Source organism: Panthera uncia, chromosome E1, assembly GCF_023721935.1.
Source record: "Panthera uncia isolate 11264 chromosome E1, Puncia_PCG_1.0, whole genome shotgun sequence".
Lineage (NCBI taxonomy): Eukaryota > Metazoa > Chordata > Mammalia > Carnivora > Felidae > Panthera > Panthera uncia.
The window spans coordinates 14,325,001-14,336,341 of record NC_064814.1 but is presented as its reverse complement, the minus strand read 5'-3'; the positions used below and the strand labels follow the sequence as shown (position 1 = coordinate 14,336,341).

Here is an 11,341-nt window from a genome sequence, read left to right as displayed (position 1 = left end):
CTTAGTGACAAAGCAAAGGAGACTGCAGCCAGCTGCTGCCTTGGGTTTCTTCACATACGGATCCACTGTGAACAGGCTAGTTTTTGTCAGAAAATGTAATTAAAACTTCAAAAAAAGGCTATCTCCTCCTTTCTGTTATTTGTACATCTTCACTCAAATACCTTTAAAAATATATAACAGAAAAACCATAATGGTGGCTGAAATCTGAAACATGGTTTGCCTTAAGGCTGTCTTTTCATGTCCCAAAACCTGCAGTGAACAGCCTCCGCTTTAAGTTTCCACAGCAAGGCATGGAGTAGATTCGAGTGTGTAAATCACGAAGTCCTGGTTAACAGACTTGTTGAAGCACCGAGTCAGCGATCAACAACCAGCCCAGCCCAAGCACAAAAAGGTGAAAGCAAGATTTCATGTTCCTCGCCCGGCCGCTTGATTCAGAAGCCTCGTCAAAGACGACACTGGGGAAGGTGTGGATGAAAGTTCAAAAACGCATGTAAATTTCAGAAGTTGCTGCAAAATGATCTAAGTTTCTCCTCCACTGGCAAGCGGTGCTGAGACTGGGCCCTGGAGTTGCGCCCACAGAGGCCGTGTGCTGTGCAGACAATGTGGCCTTACAATGCAGCACAGAGCACCTGTGAGGGGCAAGAATCCTGAGCCGTGAAGACAGAATTTGCAAGGAGGACTCATGTTTGAAATTTTCCCAGCATACGGTCTCTCCACACAACTGACTTTGTCCCACTATTTGGGGAATTTAAGATTAATGGTAAGGTAACTCTTTGCCTCCTAGAAAGTTCTCTGTTAAGCTAAGAGAAATGATGACAGCGGAGTAACCATAAATTTTGCTGCATTAACTTCACCTGTGTGTACGTGGATCACCTACAGCTTACGTGTCCGTCCACATACCCAGGGTGGCCTGGATCTACCACTGGACCATTGGATACCATCATTGGATACACCTAGAATAGCCTCACCACCATCTCTCCCCTGCTTTTCTCTGCCTTTCCTTTGCCTTTATTTGTTCTTCTTCCCCTCAGCCTTGAATGCACACATTTTCTTCCCTTTTTTCGTAAAATACTGCTTTGAAAGGAATCTCATTATATTGTCTCTTTCAGATCTTTTTTTTTTTTAAAGGTTAAAATTTTTTTTAATATTTATTTTTGAGAGAGAGAGAGAGAGAGAGCGCAAGCAGGGGAGGGGCAGAGAGAGAGAGAAATGGAGACACAAAATCTAAAGCAGGCTCCAGGCTCTGAGCTGTCAGCACAGAGCCCAACATGGGGCTTAAACCCACAAGCCGTGAGATCATGATCTGAGCTGAAGTCAGACACTCAGCTGACTGAGCCACCCAGGTGGCCCAAAGATTTTTTTTAAAGTTTATTTATTTTGAGAGAGAGCGCACGAGTGGGGGGAGGGGCAGAAAGAGAGGGCGCGAGAGAGAACCCCAAGCAGGCTCTGCACTGTCTCACAGAGCTGTGAGATCATGACCTGAGCCGAAATCAAGAGTCGGACACTTAGCCGACTATCTATTTTTTTAAAACTTCCTCTTGTTTTTAGATGTTTATTAGTATTTATACTTATGGGGAAACTGAACGTTCAAGCACTGCAATAAACTATGTTCTCTTTAATCATAGTATATGATTAATCATAGAAAGGATTACAAATGGCCTTGGTAAGTATGAATAGGGACCATTTAAATATTTGGCAATCTTCTAGGTTAAAAAAAAAAAAAAAAAACAACTACCCAGAATGCTGGGGTAGATGAGTATTGGCTTTCTGTCAAAGTTAAAGTACAAGATGAGCAGGGCTGTAAGATACAGAGATTTCCGTATACTTTGCACGTCCGATTTCTTGTGCCGCCGATACCACCATTTTTGTGGTTTAAGCTTTTCAGGGACTAAATAAAGACGCGTAACGGGCACAGTAAAATTCATGAACTTGTAGTAGCCATTCCTAATCGAAGGTTAGAGGTCTGAATTGTAGCACGAGACAGCCCATCGCCACCACACAGGGCAGACCGCTTTATTTTTATGTTTTTCTATGCAGTGATATGAGTAAGATTTGCTTCTAATAAAGGTAAATCAGGAGAAAGAAAAAGCAAAAGCGTTTTAGCCGTGCTGCATAAACCGAAGGTGACATTTTATGGGTAGGTCTGAAGACCAAAGGATCGTCTATTGTCATAAAACCGAGTTATAGCCTCTCACTGTTGAGAAAGCATTGCTTGGGAGTCTCAGGTGAGTCCTTTTGAAGCAGCGTTTTGAGGAGAGAATGCCCTTCTCAGAGCGTGCCCACTGGGGAGTCCTTTCTGCCCCATCGCAAGCTGCAAATGACACCTGTTCCAGGCCACCCAGAGGCTAGGGCACACCACTTCATCTTCCTGACCCACCTACCCCTTCTGTAGATTAGCTAGCAGCGGGGGGAGCCATTTCCAGTCAAGTTTCATTTTCAATAGAGCAAATCCTATTTTCCCAATAAATGGAGTTGAAAACATGGGTGAGGAAAGGATTAACCAACCCCGTGGTCTGCTGGCCTCGAGCCACATCTCTGAGTGTCTGTGACGTTAATTTGTGCAGTGGAGGTGCCTGAGTCTATGAAAAGCATTAGCGCCCAACTGCTTACTTGCAAAACTGGGAATTATCTGTTGGATGTTGACTTAGAGCAAAGTAAGCCTGTAAGAAAGCCCTGCAGTGGATCAGACCTACTGTCCCTGATGTCTCCGATGATCCCGCTTAGAGAGCAGAGGGAATGGCTTTGATTTGGGGCACTAACTTAAGGGTGCAGGTGGAGGCCAGCACATCCAGAATCGGATACTCTCGACCTCCTGAGCATTAATCTGGAAACTCCACACACGGTACAATGTATCCGTTTTAAGTTTGTTTACCTTCTCTTTAATGACTTAACAGAAAAAAACTGCATGATGAAATATATTTTCTCCAAATATATATATATTTATATAATATATAATCTTAGTTAACTCAAAGGTATATACATTGTATAATAAATAATATTTATAAAAAGAGACTTTTTGAATATAAAATCAAAAAGATCAACAACTTCTACAACTTTTTACAAAACTTTGGATACAGCAGGTTGGTAGGAAATTTCTGTTGGATACTATTACCTGACTACGGCAAGAATAATTACAATGCACTCAATGTACTATTATTAAATAATTACTTGTCAGCTACTTGAATACGCCCCAGAAACATGACTTTATCACTTTTAATATAGAATACATAGATATGAAAAGACTGTTTTTGAAAATTTGTATCCATTCTGCTGAAATAATTCTCACATAAAGCAAGCATCATCTGGTTGACATGATTTAAAACTTCAGTCTAAGGTGAGGTGGGGAGGGGCATTTCAGACTCTCTGGAGAGGGGATGGGGTGTGGATCTTTATCAGGGCTCGTTGCCAGCGGATTCAAGAGGGCGGGCATGGCTCCTAGATGGTGGCGGCAAGCCTGCCTGGGCAAGCGGGAAGACCCCGGAACCTTAGGTCAGCGTGAGGCAGACCAGAGAGAGAAGGGAGAAAAGGAAGAAACGACTTTGTTCTGGACTATTCTTCCCGATTCTCCTTAAGACACAGCTGCATCGATTCATACTGTCCGATCCGCCTGCCTCCATTCTGCTAGCCTCCTTCAGGACGCGCCAGAGGACCAGCATAGAGCAAGGGGAACTCGGCCGTGAGAGGCTTTACCCGAGGGACCGAGTGACCGCTTGCCCCGCTTCGGACACCCAACCCTGATCCTTGGTAACTGCGCGGATGGGTGCGGTGTCCGCGTGCAGGCGAGGCCGGAGGGTGCGTGTTAAAGAACTCGGCGCTTCTGTTTACCCACACAGGCCAAAGAGAGAAAAGGAGGCCAGAAGACGTGTCTGCTTCAGAGAGGAGACGAGGGAGCGACTTTTAACCACCCCCCCCCGCCCCCCCCCCCCCCACCTACGAGTCACCAAATTGGAACTTCGGGACCAGATCGCCACTCCCTGACCCTTTGTCTAACTTCTACCAAGGTGGCCTAGACTCCCAGCCACTCTACCTGGGCTTGTTTTTGTGGAGAATCTGCCGGTGAGCCGGGCTGGGAGGGATTGAACGGCCCCGTCTAAAGGTACCACTTGTTACTTTAGGAAGCTACTGGAGCTGCAGAAGGCCGGCCCCCTTGAAACATAACCTATTTACATCATCCTCTGAAAACCAACAGAAACAAAACAAGCAAAACAACCCCACCGTGCCGCGTGACTGGTGGAAGCCGCAGAATGGGCAACAAGAGGGGGAGCGGCTCTGACTGCAGGTCCTAAGAGCCTCTTGTGCAGAACCAGGTTACAGAGAAAACGAGACAGAACACACAGCTGCTTTTCAAACAGCTTACCAGGCCACCCAGCGCTCCTGGTTCTTCAAAACTCAAAATCCTACTCCCACAATCGCCTTGGGCCTCCCTACCACTTTATCCTAGCTAAACCTATGGCTTTTGTCAGAATGTGGAAGGACATCAGATTTGCACAGGAGGAGACGGAGAAAAGGAGACTGCAGGGGTCTGTCCTACTTCGTAACTCCCACCTCACGGGCGTCTTGGCGCATCACCAGAAGGAGCGGTCTGGAAACAGAATCTTGCCCGTGCTGAAGTCTTCACCACCGGGCAGAGAGCTCACGGTAGCCCAGCCTGTTCTGTCGGAGTAGAATTTTTTTTTTTTTCCATTTTTTATTTTCTTTAACATGTGCAAAGAGAAGCCTGGGGTCCGTTCCTATCAGACCCTAGAGAACTAAAGAGAAAGCCCCTTCTTTAAAAACCACACACCATCCAGAGCAGGGTGAGAGACTTAAGAGAGAGCGCGAGGGGGGCCTCCCCGTCAGCGGGCGGCTCGGGTCCAGGTAATTTACCGCACGGGCGTCTGGCAACAGTCCGGGTTCCTTGCTGTCTGGTGCTGAGGGCTGAGCCCGGCTCCAGGTCCTGCTTCCCATGGGACTTCGGTGAATCTGCCCAGCCACACACTTCACCTGTTCCCACTGCCCTTTGGAAAACAAAGAGGAAGAATTAAGAGACGCAATGCCTTTCTCAGAGAAACCACCCGTTGGGGGGCTGAGATCCGAGGCTGATGACAGGCGATCTCGACGCTTCTCGACACTTCTCGTGTGCCCGGGGGCTAACGGGGGCACTTAAGTGGCTTCTCCATACCCCCTGCCCTCCTCTGCTTTTGGGGCCTGCCGCTGAGGAAGGGTGCGAGATTTAAACAGGAACGGTAGGGCTTTAGCCACCACCGATATGGATCCAAATCCTACCTGCCCCACCTTCTAGCTGGGAGCTCAGGCAGCAGGGAGCCCGGGCGTGGGCAGCTGTCCTCTTGCAAGAATCTGCCCTGTGTAGACACCAGGGGAACCCTGCCAGTCTAGCCCCCCCGCCCCATTCCCACCGAGAGTGGACCCGTGCCCTGTGCTTCCCTGTCGCACCGATAGTTTGATGGCGAGCCGTCCACACAGGAGCACGTCTCTTTAATTAACTGTGAATAATTCCTTCTCAGGAGAACAGCAAAGTGCACATCTTACTCATTTGTGTACTTCCATCTCATAAAGGATTTGAGCCCCAAAGCGCTTTCGTGGGCATCCCCGATCAACCCTCCACTCCTCAGGGAGCTGAGAAGACCAAGGGAAGATTATTTTCCGGGGGCAGAAACCGAGGCTCAGCCAGATTAAAGGGACATGTCCAAGGTTTTGCAGCAAGTTAGTGACGGATCCAGCACTTGGGGCCAGCCAGGCCACCTGACTCTTGTCCAGAGACCTGTCCAGCTTACTGGGCTCACAACATCTGAATAACAAGGAATAAACCCGGTACTTGCCAAGGGAGGAAATGAGTGGTAAAGCATGAGACCCACAAGCTACAAGCAATGGAGAAGATGTTTTCCCCACCCAGGGGGGCCCGGGAATCTCTGGCCTTCCTGTGCTAGAAAGCCATTTGACTGGGGCTCGCTCCTCACCCAGCGGGTGGAGGGCACATGTCCCTGCCGGCCTGTCTTGAAAGTTCCCATCTTGCCCATGGCGTCAGTGTGGATGAAAAGACGGGCGAGATAACCAGGTCTCGGCCAATCTTGGGCCTGTGGCTTCTGATCAAGCAGCAGGCTTGGGGGAAGTCGCTCTCGGAGGTCGGCTCTGCTTAGCCTGGGAATCTTTGCCGCCTCCTCGGCAACCATGTGCCAGGCCCTGTATATACAGCCGTACGACGACCCTGTGAGGGACTGGCTCTTGTCCCCAGTTCACAAACGAGGGAGCCAGGGCACAGAGAAGCTCAACAGCTCGTCCCAAATCACTCAACAAGTAGAGTATTTGTTCAAAGGGCACCACATTGGGAGAGAGTCCTCCACTCGTCCCAGAGCAAGGGCTCCAGAGTGACTGGAGAGGAGGGGCCTGGGGACCCGATCTACCTAGATGTGGCATCTTGAAAACGTGTCTACGTAGCACTTTTATAAGGCTGGAGAAAACACCATTCTACTTCAGAAATGGGAGAAAAGAGGGCCGAAGATGTACTGATACCTCTTAGGGTCAGTACTAACCCCAGGGGCGGAAGGCAGGGGATTTTCTGGAGCCTGAGGGTCAAGACACCTCCTTCTCTGCTTGGCAGATGGCTCTTCTTGGCTGCCCACCTGGAGGAGGGGACGTGCTGGGACGCAGCTGCGGGTCTGAACCAACGACCCCCTAGAGCCCCCTAGAGCCACTGATGGGACCTGGGCTGCTGCTGCTATGGCCTCTGCAGTTGCCACACACGAAGCTTCCTGAAGGCAGAGACCTGGGCTCAGTGTTCCGACCCCGGCAATGGGTAAGCCAGACAGATGTCCAGTGTGAGTGTTCTGAAATTCTGACTTCCCCAAAGCTCCCTCTCAGAATGGCCAGCGCCACGTCCTGCTTGATGGTGGGGACACCATGTTGCCTCTGGCCATAGTGGCCATGCTACAATGGGCCTGTGAGCTCTTTCATGGTTGCTAACTCTTCTATCATGAGAAGCAAGAAATGAAACTTGGCCAGGTGATGACACCATCTCACCGCATGAAGACACCCTCATGTCACGGCTCTCTGACGGCCTCTGTCCCTCTCTGTTAGTAGGAGATTCAGACAAACATACACCCCTGATGGCTCATTTGAGCCTCACGACACTTATGTTAGGCTCCAACCATCACTGTACAGATGGGGACACTGGGCTTTGGGGTTCCACGGCTGGTACGTGATGGAGCTGGAGCCACCTCTGTCCTCTTTCCACTGGCCACACTGCACTTACTCAGACACCAAGAAAGTACCATCAAGTTCCAAGTGCCTCCCGCTGCCTTTCCGGGCTCCGTTCCGGCCAGGTCGTAACCTAAGCTACACGGAGGGGCCTCGCAGATGGGCTGAGTGAGTCCCCTTCACCCAGAGCTCTCCCCATGACCATGACCTGGGTTCCCCCAAGCCTCAGGGAGGCCCGGCCCCGCCCCCAGGCCCACACAGCCTAGACGTGCGCCACCAGCTCTGAAGTGCCCTCTGGGGTGAATTGCATCACCTGGTGGGGTGCTCTTTCCTGCCCTGCCCCCGGGAGGGGGGTGAGGGGATGATCCAGGCAGGCAAGTTCTTTGCAGTGAACCAAGCACTGTCCCCAGTGTCCTTTCATTGGTCCCCCACAGCACCTCCGGGGAGGATGGCAGATAAGGAGGCAGCTCTGTAAAAACGCTCTTGTCTTGGTTCCCCCGGCCAGCAAGCGGTGGCAGCTGGACCAGGGCCCATGACTCTATAGACTAGGCTCCCTCTCAGGGCAGAGAAGAGGGAGAAGGGGCATAGTGGCCTCAGCCCTTCCACCTCCAAGACTCTAGGACCACCCTCCATCGGTCCTGAACTATGCTGGGGACCTATGGACACAGGGGCCTGGCACCTGCGTGTCTCCCACGCAGGCCACCTCTGGGAAGCTTGGGAACATAATCCACCAGCCTTTGATCCCTTGATTACTCACCACCATCACTCTGAACTTGAATCCCTCCTCCTCCCCATCCCCTTCCATAAACTCGCTCAGAGTGCCCCCGCCCCACCCAAGCTTTAGATCTGTCAGGATATGGGCTTACATACACCGCTTCCCCCCACCCACCTCCTCCAGGTCGGTAGGATTTATGCTTGTGCAAAAACTTGCCCTCTCCGTTCAAGGTGGATGCAAAAATGACTCGGCCCCGGGGGTAAAAGAGGATCTTTGGCCTGCTATTTCAAGTATTTTAACCCCCTTGTTTTACGGTAAGGAAACAGAGACCCACGAAAGCAGAAGAACAGGAAATTAGGGAGTTCCTGGAACAGGGCCAGAAGTCAGGTGTCCTGGCTTCCAACCCCAGTGTCCCTCCTCTGGCGCCACAGATGCTCAGCAATGACAGCCAGTGGCCACGCAAAAGTCTGACCTGGCTCATAAGTGACTAACTTGTATACAAATGTTAATCAATTGCTTGCCGCCTTGTGTGCACACTCTCGCTGTTATCTGTGCTTTGGGCAATCCGCGCAGGAAAGCGGTCCAAGGATCATTGCCACTGAAGCTTGGGAAATCCTGGCTTCCTAATTTGTCCCTGGAAGCTTGTGTGCCTTGGGTGACTCAGGAATAGAAGCAGGCTGCTGGAGAAGAGGCGATGGGCAAATCCAGTTCCCTGCCCCCTGCCCTCCCTCCCCCCCTCCTCACCCCGCCACCCTACCTGGCTCCCTACTTGCAGGTGTGTACATCGTAGATGCGGATGCACTCCTGACAGCTCACGTAGCAGCACCAGTGGAAGATGCAGTGACATTTCTCCTTCCGCTTCTCCGTCCTCGTGTTGTGGCCGCGGCCACAGCAGAGCAGGTCGCAGCCATCGATGCCATGGGAGGTGACATTGCAAGTCCGGTCCCTGGTGCCAAAGGAGCCCGTCTCGGGGTTGGGCTCGCAGAAGTTGGGGGAGTTCTCGTAGTAGACCAGGTCCCTCTCGGTGGGCGGCTTGAAGAGCGCGTACTTGGCGCGGAGGGTCTCCACCCAGCCGCGGGATTCGCGGTGCTTCTCCACCACCATCTCGGAGGCGCTGTCGTACTTGTCCTTGAGGAAGTCGCCGATGGCGCGGAAGTCGGGCTGGGCCCACCAGCAGGTCTTGACCTCGCAGCTGCCTGACAGCCCGTGGCACTTGCACTTGAGGTGCATGTGGTCCAGGATGGTCTGGGGAAGAGGAGTGGCAGCTGGCCCCCGGAAGGACCCCACCTGGGAGTACACCTAGGCCCTCCCACTCTGCCCCCGCCCACCCCCATCCCTGGAGCCTTCTCCGTGCCTACTGGGTGCCGGGAAGACAACGGATTGGGGACCGAGGTGCGGACCTAAAAACGATGACCATCGTCTCCCTCCCCTTCACAGCCCAAGCATTGGCAGAAATCGCAGCCATTTTTCAAAGCTGCAGGAAATAGGGATTGCGATCCCCGTTTAACAGATGGGGAAACCGAGGCTGGGAGCGTAAGTGACTCGCCCTAGGTCAAACCACCAGAGGAAGGGGTGGAGGTTGAACTCAAAAGCCAAGCCCACCGGTCTTCACAGCCCTGCACAGGCTGCCCACGTGCACTGGATGGGCTGGCGGGTACCTGCGCCACGGGGCCGCCACACTCCCGAGTTGACGCACCCCTGAGGAAGGTGGGCGGGCGCGCGCGCAGGGAAACAGCCCAAGGAGAACGGAGGGTGAACAGAAGGGGTGATTGTGGGGCGTGGGGGGGGGGGGTGACAGGCTCCACCAGGGGGAAAGAGGAGAGCAGGGAGCCCGCATGTACAAGAACCACCAGAAGGGTAGGGTGGGGCAGGGGTGGGGCCAGCCGGGAGGGGCAGGCACAGGGTCCGAAAAGGGGTACCGGGCAGGGTCGGGGCGAGGGCGGCCGCAGCTCACCGTGCGGCCCGCCTCGTTGTTGTGCTTGTTCATGGCCGAGCGCGCGTCCGGCCTGTTCTCGCGCGCGTCCGCGAACTCCCGGGACACGAGCACCCCGAAGTCGGCGTCCTCGCTGCAGCCGCCCCACTTCCAGCCCTCGCCTGGCGGCCCCTTGTGATGCGAGTCGCAGCCGCAGATGGTGGAGGTGCCCTCGGCACAGGAGCGCGTGACGGCGAAGGCCACGCCGGCAGAGGCAATGGCGTGCACGAAGGCCGACTCGCGGGTGGCTGCGGGGAGGGCATTGCTCAGGCCGGGTCCCGGGGGGGGCAGCCTCTCTGCCTCGACCTCCCCAGTCGGGAAGAAGGCCCCGAGGACAGAGGGAGGAACCTAGGTGCCCTTCCGACCCCCTTTGGCCCAGTCTCTGAGGTACCCCCACTTTACAGATGAGCAAACTGAGGCCCAGGGCAGTAACTGATCAACTCGGGGCCTCAACGCCTGCTACAGGGTAAAAACAGCAGTGGGAACTATAGCTCTGGCAGGTTGCTGAAGAGATAAAGTAGTCCTGCTCTGGCCTAGCCCCAGGCCCCCTGCCTTCCATCTGCCCAAATTCCAGAGACCACAGCACACGCCTGAGCACCCCCCCCCCCCACTCCTGAGAGAGCCTGAGGTCTGCGGGCGGGCAGCCTGGGAACCTACCACCCAAACGTAGTCAGGATGCCCTTGGGCAGACCCTTTCCTTTTCTGAGCCTCAGTTACCCTCTCTGTAAAACGGGTATAAGTTCCCTCTGTCACCAGACTTCCTGACCAGGACGGCAGTGACCTGCATCCCGAGCCCTCTGCCCGCCACCACCAGGAGGATCAGAAAACAAGGCAGTTCCCTTGGTTCCGCCCCAGGGTCCCGTGAAGGGAACGGAGAAATTCTTAGGGGTGTCCCCCTAGCCTCCTTATCCTGATAACCACCTTTGAGCTCTCAGTATGCACCAGATTCTGCCCTTCGTGGGCGTTAGCTCATTTAATCCTCTTAACCACGAGGCAGAAAGTCTTAACATAGGCCTGTTTTACAGATGCAGACATTGACGACCACGGGGCGAAGGCCTGGGAGACGACAGTCCAACTATCTCTCTCCCTGCGGGCGAGGCACCCAGAACCGGAGGTGACCTGCCCAAGGCCACGCGGGCGGGCTTAGGAGCCAGGCTCGCGTCCTGAGTGCGGAGGGAGATCGCGCCCGCCCCCCACCCCCCGCACACAAGCGGGGAGCCTGGTGGCCTCATGGGCCACCTGCAGAGGAGCCGCCCGTCCCGCTTCCACGGACCGCCCGCCGGCGCAGCGAGCCCGCGCAGCCCAGGCGGACCGCGGCCGCGAGCCACCAAGGCCGGGGGCCCGAGCCCCACCGCCCCGCTCTCCGCGCCCCCCGTTCCAGCCCCCGCCCTCCCCCGCCCGAGCGGCCCGGGGACGGCGGCGCCGAGGACCCAGCGCCTCGCTTCCGGCCGGGCCCGCGG

The 11,341-nt window shown here is 54.1% G+C and overlaps 1 protein-coding gene across 1 annotated transcript in view; it reads right to left on the bottom strand.

Moving 5' to 3' along the window:
• Positions 1–4,910: 4,910 nt before the first annotated feature.
• WNT3 (Wnt family member 3) overlaps positions 4,911–11,341 on the bottom strand; it is a 15,376-nt gene continuing 8,945 nt past the window's right edge. Inside the window, exons 3-5 of the mRNA XM_049638186.1 lie at positions 9,864–10,129; positions 8,667–9,154; positions 4,911–4,997 (exon numbers count right to left, since the gene is read on the bottom strand). Coding sequence (XP_049494143.1) covers positions 8,675–9,154; positions 9,864–10,129 — 746 coding nt within the window. The 3' untranslated portion in view covers positions 4,911–4,997; positions 8,667–8,674. The remainder of the gene's footprint in view (positions 4,998–8,666; positions 9,155–9,863; positions 10,130–11,341) is intronic.